The following is a 16484-nucleotide window of genomic DNA, read 5'->3' on the forward strand; positions in this document are numbered from 1 at the left end:
CTCCCTTACCCTAAAACTACAATCCAGGTTCCCATGCCCCTGCTGCATTAGTTTAAACCCCCCCAAAGAGCACTAACAAATCTCCCCCCCAGGATATTTGTGCCCCTCAGGTTCAGATGTAGACCATCCTGTCTGTCGAGGTCCCACCTTCCCCAGAAAGAGCCCCAGTTATCCAGAAATCTGAATCCCTCCCGCCTGCACCATCCCTGTAGCCACGTGTTTAAATGCTCTCTCTCACTATTCCTCATCTCACTATCACGTGGCACGGGCAACAACCCAGAGATAACAACTCTGTTTGTTCTAGTTCTGAGCTTCCATCCTAGCTCCCTGAAAGCCTGCCTGACATCCTTGTCCCCTTTCCTACCTATGTCGTTAGTGCCAATGTGGACCACGACTTGGGGCTGCTCCCCCTCCCCCCAAAGGACCCGGAAAACACGATCCGAGACATCACGTACCCTTGCACCTGGGAGGCAACATACCAAACGTGAGTCTGTCACGCTCCCACAAAATCTCCTATCTGTGCCCCTGACTATAGAGTCCCCAATTACTAATGCTCTGCTCCTCTTCCCCCCTTCCCTTCTGAGCAACAGGGACAGACTCCGTGCCAGAGGCCCGTACCCCATGGCTTACCCCTGGTAAGTCCCCCCCCCCACAAGTATCCAAAGCGGTATACTTGTTTCTCAGGGGAACGACCGCAGGGGATCCCTGCACTGACTGCTTTTTCCCAGTCCCTCTTACAGTTACCCACCTATCTCCAATCTTTGGTGTAACTAATTCCCTGAAGCTGCTATCTATGACCCCTTCTGCCTCCCGAATGATCCGAAGTTCTTCCAACTCCAGCTCCAGTTCCCTAACTCGGTCTTGGAGGAGCTGGAGATGGCAGCACTTCCTGCAGGTAAAATCAGCAGGGACACTAGCTGCATCCCTCACCTCAAACATCCTGCAGGAGGAACATTGCACTCCCTTCCCTGCCATTCCTCTAACTTTCTACCAAGATCTGGCTAACAACTAAATTACATTTTTTATAAAAAATAATAATAATATAATAAAATATGGTACTTACCTCAGACCAATGGGTTTTATTATTAGGTTAGAGGAGGAGGGCGGGTGGGAGACACTACACGTGTAGTGTCTCGGGTTTCCTCTCCACCAGAATTTATTGGTGAGGGTCTTGCCAGACGTCCGCGCGTCGACTTCCTGTTCCCGCCTAAAACACTAATTTAAAAAAAAAAATTCTCAGCTCCTGCTGAAATTGACTAACCAGCCAGCTCCACTCCCACCGAAATCGACTGGCCTGCCCCTGCAACGACAAGTGCTTTTAAAGGACAGACTTACCTCCCAGCAGCCACTTCCGCACTGCTCCCGCTGAAACTGACTCACCAGCTGTTCTCCCGCCGAAATCGACTGGCCTGCCCCTGCAAAGACAAGTGCTTTTAAAGGACAGACTTACCTCCCACCAGCCACTTCCGCACTGCTCCCGCTGAAACTGACTCACCAGCTGTTCTCCCGCCGAAATCGACTGGCCTGCCCCTGCAAAGACAAGTGCTTTTAAAGGACAGACTTACCTCCCACCAGCCACTTCCGCACTGCTCCCGCTGAAACTGACTCACCAGCTGTTCTCCCGCCGAAATCGAAATACTATCGCAGCACAACGTAAAGCTTACATACACAATTTTAGCAATCTTTTAAAAGACAAAATAGGAGCATGCACCCCCTTTCCCCAAAGCCTCAACCACTATACTAGTCCCAGGAGCTTCGCAAGCTGCTGCGGGATACTTACAATCCAAGGCTGTAGCTGGAGCACGAGGTCAAGCTCAATTCGAGATGTTGTAGGAGCAGAGAGTTCAGCAAGAGCAAAAGATCCTAAGAGAGCGAATGGCCGTTTGACCACCCTTTTTATAGTCAAAACTCCAGGTTTTTTCGCTCCAGTCCAGCTTCTTTTGTGTGAGCAGGTAAGTTAGCATTTCAAAGTTCCCGCAGGTCCCGCCCCTTCTCCTGATAGGTCCAGGTAGCCAGCTCCAGTCACTGTATTCCACCGGCAACTTCCGCTGAGGCCTGCCCAGCGCGATCCACCATCTCCGGGCAGTTTCCCTCCAGGGTAAACGGCTTCCTGCCCGCTCCATTGTCCTGGGAGATTGCGGTCTTCCACACCTTGTTAAGAAGATGGGATTTTCGAGTCTGCCATTCGCTCGAGATTGCTGCCATTATGACCTGATTATGCTGATGGGTTTTTCAGCTCCGATGGAGACAAGGTGATTAACATATGTAAGGAGTTCTTACCAACACATTGTTCCTTGGCTGGGGGAGTTTCAGGGCTATTAGCATTTCCATTGTGCCCTTTGCTGATCCAATTAGTGCTGTCTGTCTACTGATGAGTTGTAAGTCCAGGGGGGGTTGCTGCAAACATTCCTTTCACACTCACAGACAGCCCTGCAAGCCAAGATTGCTGGGAAAAATTTGGCCAAGCTCTTTGTTGAAAAGGTGTCCATTTTACAGTTTCTGAGTTTAAAATCCGGTTTCGCAGTTCAAGGGGACCAGGAGTTGCCTGAGATTCTTACACCTCACTTCATGGACAGGACACATGTGGACATCTTTCCTACCTGGCCTATCCCCTGATGAAGGACTTACCGTGCTCCTCCCCCCCCCCCCCCCCCCGCCACCCCTCCACCCTCCCACTCTATCCTGCGATGCCCCAGGCATGCCCTACACTCCCTCCCTGGGAGCCCTGCCATTTAACTCACGCTGGTTCCCTGCACTTCGTCCCAGGCACGGTGCTGCAGTGTTTCTTCCGGTCACTGCTGCACTATACCTTGATGGTCAGGAGAGCTGTCGGCAGGAGATTGGCTGACAGCTCCCCAAGGTGGTACTTCCAAGGGTGGCAAATCAATATTCATTTAAGAGTGAAATAACATTGGGAATGTCTGGGATGAATTCCCTACCAAGTCTCTGAATACTGGGAGTTTATCCCCCACCATCTGAAAAAGTCAGGCCCTGATGTTGAAAGGCCTCAAGGGAGGTGAAAATTCCTTTCCACCTGATTTTGTTCAATAGGAACAAAAAATATTTTAAAAGTTTAATGGCATGCACACCTTTATATCGTAAGGAATAGAATATCAGTGGACAGAAGTCACTTGTCACTTGGCAACTATATAAAGTCCTGGCTAGAGCACACTTGAAGCACTGCAAACAGTTCAGGGCATCAGATCTTAAGAAGGATTTATTGATTTTTGAGCCTCATTTACCAGCATCATACCAGGAATCCAAGAGTTATGCTTCAGTCAAAGTCTAAATGAGAATTGTTAATTTTCTGAACTGATAGATTGCCAAGGCTCCAGGAAGTGGGACATGGTGGATTGCTCCTCCAATGAGCCAACATGGATATGACGAGGCAAATCTCTACCTTCTATGCAACAAATATTTAATGATTGGATAAGTGTGGAACTCATGCTCGGTGTTAGATCAGTCTTAATTTTATATTCAGATTGACAAAATCTTGTTCGCCACTAATGTGATGCGATGTGAGGAAAAGGCAGGTCTTTGGAGTTAGGTGAAAGATCAAACACTAAATAATGGAACTGACTCAATGGGTCAAATGTCCAACACTTATTCCTAAGTTCCAATGCTCTGAAAGCATCTAGGGTTAAGAAATGGAAATTCATATTTTGGCATATTTCTTGATTGCAATATATGGCGGTGAGAATTATCACAGGAATACTTCGTGAGGAGATTAAATACAATATCAGTGTTCAGGAAAATTGTATTCCTTTGTGGAAAGATTGAGTGAGTGAATAGCTGTTTTGTGTTTCATGCATCCTCATCTTTTGAACACATGTCCTGCTCTCTTAATGTTGTTTGTAGATGTGTGTGTATATGTTGGCCAGTTTATGAAGTAAATTGTTTATTGCAAAAGGTGATTACTACAAATACATTTTCATTTTACTATCATTCTATCCCCAGGTTGGAAGTATCATTAAGTTGCTCAAACGATTATGTTGCAATATATGATGGAGCTTCAACAAATTCTCCTCTGATTGCAACAATATGTACTGGAACCAACCATGCATTTACATCATCGTCCAACACTATGACCATTTATTTTAAATCTGATCATCTGAAAACGGGTGCTGGCTTTACCGCACATTACTACTCTCAGCCGTTGTTCCAAAGTAAGTGTGTAAACTTTTGTGTCTTGTTCAATATAGTTTAAATTAGCACAAATGTGTGGTTAGTTTTGAGGAGCTACTTGGCATCAACTGAGGCATAGATCAATTGTATTTCACCTTTAATTAAATCCAGTTACTTCATTTAATGTCATCAAAGACCATTAGAGGAGAAAGTAAATAAGCTGTGGCCATATTTTCCAAATCTTCCCATTTGAAATACCTGGGAATTTCTTGCTTCACAGAACAAATTCACCTGTGCCTAGGTCCATCCTCGATTTGAGGCCAAGGAAAGGTGTAGCCCTGGCAGCAGCACCGTATCCCCAGTGCTGCTGCTGAATACGGAGGAATTGCATGAGTCTGATTGTATGGTAGCTCTCAGCGGCAGGGACCTCTGCCCCCTGTCTCCTTCATCCTGGTGGACAGCCTGTTCCTGGCCTGTTAAATGCTTGAATGATGCAAAATGAGTTGGACCGTCTCGGAAAAACGCAATACAGGTGGCTCGCTGAATGTACAGCTGCCGATTGAGACCACTGTCACCTAAGCAAGATTCCCCTCACTGTGTTATGTGGGAGCTGCCTGAAACATCTTGGGCGCAATCTAATGGAAAAGTTTCTAACTTTTCCAGGGATCTCACGGTAGCACAAGTGGATGGCACTGTGGCTTCACAGCGCCAGGATCCCAGGTTTGATTCCCTGCTGGGTCACTGACTGTGCGGAGTCTGCATGTTCTCTCTGTGTCTGCATGGGTTTCCTCCGGGTGCTCCGGTTTCCTCCCACAGTCCAAAGACGTGCAGGTTAGGTGGATTGGCGGTGATAAATTGCCCTTAGTGACCAAAAAAGGTTAGGAGAGGTTATTGGGTTATGGTGATAGGGTGGAAGTGAGGGCTTAAGTGGGTTGGTGCAGACTCGATGGGCCGAATGGCCTCCTTCTGCAATTCACATTTTCAGGACCTGGGGAGTTTCTCCCCAGTCAAGTCTACACTTAGGGTGCGATTTATTGGAAAGGCTTCTAAGTGTGGTAGTGCGCGGAACCTATTGTGTTTTTCCAGAGGCTCAACCCGCCGAGGCCATCACCAATATCAAATGTTAATTGGTCCACTGAAGAAGGCCCCCTGAGCTTCACACCACAAATTATGGTCCCACCAGCTGATGCGCTGGGATCGCACTTGCATGCTCCCTGCCAACAAGGGGGAGCTGCACTTTAATGGATCCTGCAGAGGAAACCTCACACAGCTCACAGCCATGTCACTGAGGAGACCAGACCAACAATTTGGGGATGCCGACCAGGCCAGATTGTTGGATTTGGAGGAGACCAGACGGGATGCCCTGTTCCCCTGCGGGGCTTGGAGGGCAGCCACAGGGCAACCAGTACTGCCTGGGAAGAAGTGGCAGCAACCAACATCTTGGGGAGCGTCACCAGGAAGACCGGCACCCAGTGCCGGAAAAAGATCAACGGCCTCAACCAGTCCACTCTGGCGGGTTGGCACTGGACCACTGTCACTGCCCCCCGACCCCAAGCATGCACCTGGCACTGCCCCTGCCCAGCGTCATACCATGCCATGGTTCAACCATGTCCAGCTGTGCAGCCTACACCATTCCTTCCCCCTCCTCATTCTCACCCTCCTCACGATGAACAAAGCGGATGGCTCACAATGCCCTCTATGCCCCCTCTATGTCCCCACAGGAGAAGTTGGCCCATAACAGAAGGGAGGGGGTCCAATCAGGTGGTGGGGTGGCAGACATCCAGAGTCCTCACCCCCTGTGACGAATGGGATCTGGAGGTTGTGGGTGTGGCCGAGGACAGATTGGTCACCGAGGTAGAGGTTGGTGTGTGGCACAGAGGTGAGGATCCATTGGCCCACACACAGACAACCTGTCACACATGAGTTGTTAATACCATACAGACTGACCCATCCCTCCCCCTGACCACATGACCATTCTCCCACGGGATCTCCATCCGACGGTTGGACCCCCCACCCCCTCCTGCAGCCCATATGAACACTTCAGGGGAAGTTCCGAGGAGACAACCATATTCGCAGCACACCTGCCACCCCCACCCTCCACCAACGCAGAGGCACACACCTCGTTGGCCGACAGTGGTGGCCTGGCTTCTGGGGCACATTTTGGTGAGCACCTCACAGTTGCTGATGCACATCAGGTGCAAGCAAGATCACCCAGGCGAGACAGCAGTCAGAGGTCTGCTGGATCCTGTTACATTCTAATTCATTACAATGATTGAGTGCACAAAGAACACCTTGTTTGTGATTAGTTAAGATTTATTAAATCACAATATTGTGGGGAGAAAACAATACTAATACTGACGAGCTGTAAACTGTACAACTAGAAAATGAGAGCTAATACAAAACACGATCCACAAAGACTCCTCACCCAGACTCCCCCTAGGCTGCAGTGTCACATTGTGTAACGTGCCTGCTACCTAGTGGTTAGCGGTCTACCTTATTTACATGAATAATTACTTTTGCATGTCATTACAGATCCCAGACCAGGCTGGGTCCCATTCAGCTGCTGAGCCTCTGCACTAGGTTTACCCGAAGCTGATGCAGTCGATAGGATATTCAGACGGGGATGTCAGCGACACTCCAGCATGTGCACAATTGATTGGAAGAGTTCCAGAGCCTCTGAGCTCAGGAGAGAGCATTGGCAATGCGTGACACCGAGGTCAACACTGCTAGGGTGCCGACCGCAGTGGAGAGCCTGCAGCACAACATCGATAGCATGAGTGGAGGTGTCAAAGGCATGGCTCATTCGTTGACGGCCATGACTGAACACCTCAACATCATGTCCCAGTCACTGGGGGACATGTTCCCGTCCCAGGTGGACTTTTATGAGGCACTGTGGAGCATGCCCCAGTCTCAGGGTGGCATTGTGAAGGCACTACAGAGCAAGTCCCGGTCTTCAGGGAGATGTCCCAGTTGCTAATGGGCATTGCCAAGGTGCTCCAGGGCATGTCCTTGTCATTGAGGAGCATTGTCAAGGGCATGGACACTGCTGCAAACATTGGGGAGCAGCCAGGGCTGGCAGAGCTCGATAACGCAGGGCAGCCAGGTCTCAATCCAGCTGCCTCTCTGCCTCGAGGTGAACCACAGGGCACTATGGGCACCGCTGGGAGGAAGGGGCACTTGTTGCCAACTTGGAACCACCGTACGGAATGGTGACAGCCACCTGCTCCCGTGAGTTCAATCCCCCCCCCCCCCCAACAAGGGCGCATCTTGGAGTCGGCACCGGAAACAATGTGGCCTGGCGGGCCATTTGCCGCCAGCCCCAGGGCCCCCAGATGATGCCTGCCAGGGGCATCAAAGGCCATGGTACATGGTAGGTAGCAGGCTGACTCCACCACTGATGTGCATCCTGGGGACACACCTAGGCGCAGCAGTAGAGCACGGAAGGCTAAGGAGGACGAGGATCACTGAAAGGGTACTGGGGGGAAGGGGAGTAGGGAGCAAGTGGGGGTGGGGCGGCACCATGGGTGATGAGAGACAGGGCCACATATGTACAGCATTCAAAAACGTTGCACCCAAGAATTTTGACGCCTCGGACACTTTCTTCCGCAATGAGGGTCGACCAACAATCCCCAGCGCCCCCCCCGTGAACATGGAGGTCCTGGATTCCACTACCCCACCCCCACCGAGCCAGGCACAGCACATGCACGCAGTAGATGCGAGCGACAACTCAGCAGACAGGAAGGAGTCAGACTATGGCGTAGATTGAGGAGCAGCAGCTCTCGGCTCTCAGCGGGTTATCAGCAATCCCCTGCCTTCAACAGTGACCCGCTGACAGTGCCAGAACAGTCCCATCACCCTCGAGTGATGTTACACAGATCCTTGGTTGTGGGGTATGGAGAGGTGAATGGGTTGGGGGAAGGAGGGAGGGGGAAAGGGGATAAGGGAGGGTGCGACGAAGGATGAGGCCATGTCCTGTGTGAAGCCCTTCGGACTTGCCGGACCATCGCTGCTGCCGCCTGTCCTCCATCCTTCGGCTGATCTTGCGGGTTCTCCTTCGGCTCATCCTCCAGCCCCTGTATGTCCAACTGCCCCAGGATGTAGCTGGGAAACATGCACGAACATGCATGATCTTCATGTGGTGATCACACATAAGCTGGACATTCAGGAAGTGGAACCTCTTCCTGTTGATTTAGGGCACTCACGGCCCAGTGCAGAAAAGGCGACATGCGTGTCATCTATTACCCCCTGGACCTGGGGCATCCCAGTGATGGCGGAGAATCGAGCTTTCCCGGGAATCCTGTTGGGCCAAGTATGTCAAAGTTTATAACGTTAGCTGCCTGAACAAACAGGGCATCCGTGACCTCATGGATCCACTTGTGGGGTATAGCTTGTGAGTTGCCACACAGGATCCCTCTCAAACCCTTGAATGATACTGAGGCGTACATGTTCAGGACTGCGCTGAGCTTGACCAGCGGGAGCGGGTATCCTCTTCCTTCATGTGGTGCCAAGTCCTTGTGGACATGGCACAGTGCCACACCGTCCCCTTGTTGAGGCGGAGCCTCCTGTGGCACACGCTGTCTGTCAGCTGTTAAAAAGACCAGCAATGCCAGTACATCTTGGGCAGTCACTGCACTCCCCCCTCTGATCCCTCCCTAGTCTGATGGGAGGCCAAGTCCTGAGAATGTGGGGTGGCGTCCTGCACATGGGCACCACCTTGACTCTATGCCGGCGCTGCTGCCGCTACGTTCCCTGACATCTGGTGACTGGTTTGGCAGCAACACCACGAGGGCAGCCTCCCGGGGTCTAAGAAATCATCCATCCCATATAATACCTGCAGGTAATTGGAGACTGGCAATCAGCAGTGTCTTCCACCCTGGGACGCTCCATTCCCCCATTGCTCCTCCCCCATATCCCAAGCCATTCAACATGGGATGTGGGGCGCTGCGTCTGTGGTGCCGCTTCAAGCAATGTTCAGGCACAGTGTCCAGGCATCATGGTCTGATTGGGATGCTTGATAATAACCCCCACACACTATGTGGCACGCCTACCCTTGGGGAACCACTTGGGTATATTTTAGTTTAATAACAACCATGATGCACAAGACAACACAGAGCAAACTATGATAATGAAATGACCCACTATACATCATAATCAACAAGACGTGAAACCACCAGAATCTCAGCCAGTGCATAACACATCCCGCCTCCCCTTTTGGGCACAGCGGAAGGAAGAATGAAAACACCCCTTCCCTCCCAAGAGGGGGCGCAGTTCAGTCCAAGAACAGGTTCATCATACAAAACTCAAGGCAGTATACATAGCAAACACATTGACCATGAAAAAGGCACTAACTTTACGCCATTAACAAAACCAATAAACAATCAATAAGATTACATAGCTACCAACAACTGAACCAGTGCACACTTCCCTATCAGGCCCCTACAGCAGGCCGACAGCAGTGTAAAGGCGCTCAATTTGGCATGGAGGAAGGCTGGAGAGAGAGAGAACCGCTCCCCTTCACCAGCGCGGGTAAACCTGAAAACCATGGACTGCAAAAGCAGGAGGGGCTACAAATGGCGAGCACACAGCGTCTAGGCAATAAACAATAATAACACACTATCAAGCACAAAATCCCCCATCAATTAAACATACACCAACAACAGTACAAAGGAAAACAAAAACCACCCACTCCCCGCACGGCTCCCAAATTGGGGGCAGCAGATAGCCATTAACACAGTAAGTCATTAGTAGGCCATGAAGGCATTCCATCACAACCTCCAAGTTGCACAGTCAAACCGGGCCACTGGCCCTCCACTTCTTCTGTATCGGCATCTGGTCTCATTAACATCAAGTAACACCCAGTTCCAGGTATTTGGTCGATAAACAGGGATAAACAAAATATTCCAGCGAAGGTATCAACAAACTGCAAGAGCAAACCCACTTCCATCTTCATCCCAGTAGTAGGCCTGCCAAAACCTCCCATGCCTCATTCCAAGTCAAAGAAGGCAGAATGGCAGCTACAAGCAGAGACACAGCCCCAGGTATTTGCAATAGCGGCAGGCTCCCTTCACTCTCTTCCTATGGCAGCTTTCAGCAACAGAATTTCAAAACAGGAACAGACAGTACATGAACCATAGTAACTCATAGCATAGTATAGGAGTGAGAAAGGACCTCTTCCCCTTCTTCAGACTGATAGTAGGCTTGTTCGCAGCTTTCCGTTGCCTCATTCCAGGCTTCAGGAGTAGAAAAAGCAGTCAGCAAACATAACACAATGGTCTTCAAGCAGTCTTGCAGCCAAAACAGCAGGAGAGCACACACCGGTCTTTTAATATTAATCAACTTAATAGAATAACACAAACAAACTCGGACAAATTAAAAGGGGTCACTTCTGGTAGGGGCACTTCCCAAAAATAACAAAGAGCAATGGAAACTAATGAAACAGCAAATCAAAATGTGATAAAACAGGGCAGCATGGTGGCACAGTGGGTTAGCCCTGCTGTCTCACGGCGCCGAGGTCCCAGGTTCGGTCCCGTCTCTGGGTCACTGTCTGTGTGGAGTTTGCACATTCTCCCCGTGTTTGAGGGGGTTTCACCCCTACAACCCAAAGATGTGCAAAGTGAGTGGATTGGCCACGCTAAATTGCCCCTTAATTGGAAAAAATGAAGTGGGTACTCGAAATTTATAAAAATAATAAAAAAATAAAAATAAAAATGTGATAAAACAATCCAATCTCTGCGGTGTCGACCAGGCACGGAAAGCCTCACGAGTGCCTGTGGACACTACATGCTCCCTCTCAGGGACACCCAGCCATGAACATAGCCGGGGAAGAGAATCCCACCTTGTAATTCCCTCTGAGCAGTTGATGGTAAGTTTCACCAGGCCCAGGAGCAGGTTCACGAGGAGGCCCTCTGCCTTTCCTGCCACTCTCTGCACTGGGGGCCCATGATGAGGAGCATGGGACTGAAGGGCAAACAACATTTCAGTAGGGTTGTCATAAAACTAAAAAGGGGATGCAGCCTTGAACACTCAATTTTGACATGGCTCACAGACTCCACAAGATCGCAAAAAAGGCAGGCGTCTTGCCAGTCTGTGAACCGGTGCAAATGGCAGTTACACGATACTGATGTAAATGGTGTGGCCCAGGACATTGTAGGATTGGTCAGGGTGGATCATGTGATTCAAAATGGTGCCAAGGCATAAAAACATTGCCTTGGCAAAGATTTTGTCGTCCGTGCTGAGGAGAGAAACCGGTCGGCAATTCTTAAGATGACGGATATTCCCTTTCTTTGGCAGCCAGGTGACAGTAGCCCTGCGCCTCAAAAGGGGCATCTCACCGATCGCGATACTTTCCTCCACCACCCCCATGTAGTCGCTCCCCAGGAGATCCAAGAACATTGTGAAGAACTCCATGGGCAGCACGTCGAGCCCTGGGGTTTTGCCGCTCGATAGGCTGTCGAGGGTGGCCGTCAGCTCCTCCAGGCTTATAGAAGCATCGAGCCTTCCGGTGCCCTCTGGGCCGACCTGCGGCAGATCCTCCCACAAAACTCTAGGAGCATCCTCGCTGGACGAATCCGGAGAGAAGAGAGTGCAAAAGAAGTCCCTGCCTGGGGTCCAGACCCCCTCCAGATCCGAGATGAGGGACCCATCTGTGGTAGTCGGTATTAGAGGTATTACGGCACCTAGGTTGATGCTGTAAGATCATTGGTGTGGGAGGTACATGAAACAGTAAGATCATTGGTGAAACCTGCCTGCTGGTTCCGCCCAGTAAGGCGGAGTATAAGATTCTGTGTCTCCCTAGCTGCTGCATTCTGTACCTGCACTGCTGGGAGAAACATCTAGTCCAATAAAGCCTTTCTGCACTGTAAATTCTATGATAATCTATGAATTGTCATCCAATCTCGCTTCTGGAGTCTTTGATCGAGCATCAATTTATTGGACTAGATTTTGAAGAATGGAGCTCCGCATCAAGCCGGAGTGTCTGCAACATTAGTCCCCACGCGGCAAACTCAGAGGCAACCTTCAAACACTGGCTGGCGTGCTTCAACGGGTACATCAGGACAGCCACGACTACACCCACGGAGGACCAGAAAATGCAAGTTCTCCACTCGAGGGTGAGCCCAGAGATCTACACGCTCATCGAGGATGCGGAAGATTTCGAGGCCCGATGGCCCTTTTGAAAGGACACTACATTTGCCCAGTAAATCAGGTTTACGCTCGACACCTGCTAGCAACAAGGCGACAAATCCCGGGGGAATCGCTAGACGCAATTCTGGTACTAGGTAGAATCTGTGATTCCGCAAGTTTCATCCAGCGACCACACAGAACCTTTAATCTGGGTCGCATTTGTTGCAGGTATGCTGTCCTCTCAAATCAGTCAGCGGCTGCTGGAGAAAGAGACACTAGTCCTCAAGGAGGCACGGGCCTTCGCTAGCTCCCTAGATGTGGCCTCCCGCAACACCCACGCGTACGCCCCGACCGCGCGGCAGCCCCTTGGGCAGCGTGGAACCCACCCGCGGCCGACCCTGATGCATCCCCCATCCCCACACAAGCTTGTGCCACGCGGCTGCTAGGCAACCCCGGGGGGGCCCCGCTTTTCTTTTGGGGGCAAGCCAAGCACCCCCGACAGCTCTGCCCGGCCCGCTCCTCCATTTGCAAAGGCTGTGGCAAAAATGGCCATTTCGTGGCGGTATGCCAGGCCCGGGCAGTCGCCGCTTTCTCCGGGGGCGAACCGGGGCTGGCGCCACAACTCACTCCGCAGGCTACGTGCGGCCCGAGGGCGCCACTATCTTCAATTTCCCAAGCCACATGTGGGCCCCAGGCGCCGCCATCTTGTTCCCCAGGGACCATGTGCGATGTGTGGGCACCGCCATCTTGCCCACCCCCAGCCATGTGCGACCCGTGGGCGCCGCCATTTTGGCTGGAGTCTCAGGATCCCGATTCGGATGACCACACACTGCCTGAGGAAAATCTTCAGCTTCTACCACGACTGGACTCAGTGACCCTGGACCAGTCTCGGCCCCGAACGTGCTCATCAACGGACACAAAACATCATGCCTGATCGACTCCGGGAGCACAGAGAGCTTCATACACCCCAACACGGTAAGGCGCTGTTCTCTTCCCATAGACCCAGTTAATCAAAGAATCTCCCTGGCCTCCGGGTCTCACTCTGTAGAGATCAAGGGGTTCTGCATAGCTAATCTCATGGTCCAGGGAAGAGAATTAAAAAATTTCCGACTCTACGTCCTCTCTCACCTCTGCGCTGCCACGCTCCTGGGATTGGACTTCCAATGCAACCTCCAGAGCTTAACCTTTAAATTTGGCGGCCCTATACCCCTCCCCCTCACTGTCTGCAGCCTCGCGTCACTCAAGGTCGACCCGCCTTCCATTTTTGCGAACCTCACCCCGGATTGCAAACCCGTCGCCACCAGGAGGAGAAGGTACAGTGCCCAGGACCGGACCTTCATTAGGTCGGAAGTCCAGCGGTTACTGAAAGAAGGTATTATCGAGGCTAGCATCGGGCCCTGGAGAGCTCAAGTAGTGGTTGTAAAGACTGGGGAGAAGCACAGGATGGTCATCGATTATAGTCAGACCATCAACAGGTATACGCAGCTCGACGCGTACCCTCTACCTCGCATATCTGATTTGTTCAATCAGATTGCACAACTCAAGGTCTTTTCCATGGTGGACCTCAAATCCGCCTACCACCAGATCCTCATCCGCCCGGACGACCGCAAGTACACTGTTTTCGAAGCAAATGGGCGGTTCTACCACTTCCTAAGGTTACCCTTCGGTGTCACAAATGGAGTCTCGGTCTTCCAACGGGAGATGGACCGAATGGTTGACCGGTACGGTTTGCAGGCCACGTTTCCGTACCTTGACAACATCACCATCTGCGGCCACGACCAGCAGGACCATGACACCAACCTCCGAAAATTCCTCCATACCGCAAAAATCCTTAACTTAACCTACAACAAGGACAAATGTGTGTTCAGTATCGACTGTCTAGCCATCCTCGGCTACATAGTGCATGATGGAGTCATAGGCCCAGATCCCGAACGCATGCGCCCCCTCATGGAGTTTACCCTTCCCCACTGCTCCAAGGCCCTGAAACGCTGCCTGGGATTTTTTTCATATTACGCCCAGTGGGTCCCCAGTTATGCGGATAAGGCCCGCCCACTAATCCAATCCACGGTTTTCCCCCTGTCGGCAGAGGCCCACCAGGCCTTCAGCCGCATCAAGGTGGACATCGCAAAGGCCACGATGCACTCAATTGATGAATCCCTTCCCTTCCAAGTCGAGAGCAACACGTCCGACGTAGCCCTGGCGGCCACATTCAACCAAGCGGGCAGGCCCGTGGCCTTCTTCTTACTTCTTACCTCCTCCATGCTTCAGAAATCCACCATTCCTCCGTGGAAAAGGAGGCCCAGGCCATAGTAGAAGCTGTGCGGCACTGGAGGCACTACCTGGCTGGCAGGAGATTCACGCTCCTCACTGACCAATGGTCGGTAGCTTTCAAGTTCGATAATGCACAGCAGGGCAAGATAAAGAACAATAAGATCTTACGGTGGAGGATCGAGCTCTCCACCTACAACTATGAGATCTTGTATCGTCCCGGGAAGCTAAAAGCCTCCTGATGCCCTATCCCGCGGCACATGTGCCAACGCACAAGTTGACCGACTCCGGGCCCTCCATGAAGACCTCTGCGACCCGGGGTTCACTCGATTCTTCCATTTTATCAAGACCCACAACCTGCCCTACTCCATCAAGGAGGTCAGGACCGCCACCAGGAACTGCCAAATCTGCGCGGAGTGCAAGCCACACTTCTACAGGCCAGAGAAAGCGCACGTGGTAAATGCTTCACGTCCCTTTGAACACCTCAGTATGGACTTCAAAGGGCCCCTCCCCTCCACTGTACTTCCTGAACGTGATTGATGAGTACTCCCCGTTCCCATTCGCCATCCCCTGTCCCGACATGACCGCAGCCACCGTCATAAAAGCCCTCCACAGTATCTTTACCCTGTTCGGTTTCCCCGCCTCCATACACAGTGATAGGGGGTCCTCCTTCATGAGTGACGAACTGCGTCAATTCCTGCTCAGCAAGAGCATTGCCTCAAGCAGGACAACCAGTTATAACCCCCGGGGAAACGGACAGGTAGAGAGGGAGAACGGAACGGTCTGGAAGACCGTCCTGCTGGCCCTACGGTCCAGGAATCTCCCAGTCTGGCGCTGGCAGGAGGTCCTTCCCGATGCATTCCATTCCATCTGATCACTGCTGTGTACCACGACCAACGAAACACCTCATGAACGTCTCCTTGTCTTCCCTAGGAAGTCCTCCTCCGGGACCTCGCTCCCAACCTGGCTGGCAGCTTCTGTTATGCAAACACCTGCGGGCGCATAAGTCGGACCCATTGGTCGAGGGGTCCACCTCTTTCACGCTAAACCTCAGTACGCCTACGTGGCGTACCCTGACCGCCGGCAGGATACGGTCTCCCTACGGGACCTGGCGTCCGCTGGATCCCCCCCCCACGCACACCCCCGCACCAACCCCACCATCCCTCCCACCGGCGCACCCCACGGCTGCCCCTTCCCAGGTGGATCGGTTCTTCCACTGGTCCCACCCAGGGGTGATGAAGCTACCGAAGAAGGCAAAGTCACGTCCTCGGAGTCACGGATGCCCAAGCCGGCGCCTGCATCACTGCCGAAACTGCGACGATCACAGAGGATGACCAGGGCCCCCGATTGACTAATTGCTTATTTTGATAGATACATGGAAATGAATACTGTAAATAATTGTGACATGTAATAAGGCAAAATACTGTACCACCGGCGGGTACCACCATAACCTCTACCACTGTATAACGCGAGACCACCAACTCCGCCGGACTCTTATTTTTAACAGGGGGTGAATGTGGTAGTCGGTATTAGGGGTATTACGGTACCTAAGTTGATGCTGTAAGATCATTGGTGTGGGCGGTACCTGAAACAGTAAGATCATTGGTGAAGCCTGCCTGCTGGTTCCACCCAGTAAAGCAGAGTATAAGAGTCTGTGTCTCCCTAGCTGCTGCATTCTGTACCTGCGCTGCTGGGGGAAACATCTAGTCCAATAAAGCCTTCAATTGTCATCCAATCTCGCTTCTGGAATCATTGATCGAGCATCACCATCATTGGCAAGCAGGTTAAGGAGCTGCTGACAGAACCTGCACCTTTTTTCCAGCAAGTAGAAGAAGGGAGCCGTGTTCCATGTTTGTGAGGAGACAGATCCGCGACCACACGTATGCGCTGTGAGACCTGACAAGTTGCAGGTACCGCAGCACACCCTTCTTCTTTCTGTTTACCCACCATAGGTCCGGGTTCACATTGAG

At 51.7% G+C, this 16484-nt stretch overlaps 1 protein-coding gene across 1 annotated transcript in view; it reads left to right on the top strand.

Annotated features, from left to right (window-relative positions):
* The window catches only part of LOC140392308 (scavenger receptor cysteine-rich domain-containing protein DMBT1-like), a 107581-nt gene that overhangs the window by 47918 nt on the left and 43179 nt on the right, over positions 1-16484 (top strand). Inside the window, exon 10 of the mRNA XM_072477625.1 lies at positions 3958-4166. Within this exon, the coding sequence (XP_072333726.1) occupies positions 3958-4166 (209 nt within the window). The remainder of the gene's footprint in view (positions 1-3957; positions 4167-16484) is intronic.

Source organism: Scyliorhinus torazame, chromosome 16, assembly GCF_047496885.1.
Source record: "Scyliorhinus torazame isolate Kashiwa2021f chromosome 16, sScyTor2.1, whole genome shotgun sequence".
Classification (NCBI taxonomy): Eukaryota; Metazoa; Chordata; class Chondrichthyes; order Carcharhiniformes; family Scyliorhinidae; genus Scyliorhinus; species Scyliorhinus torazame.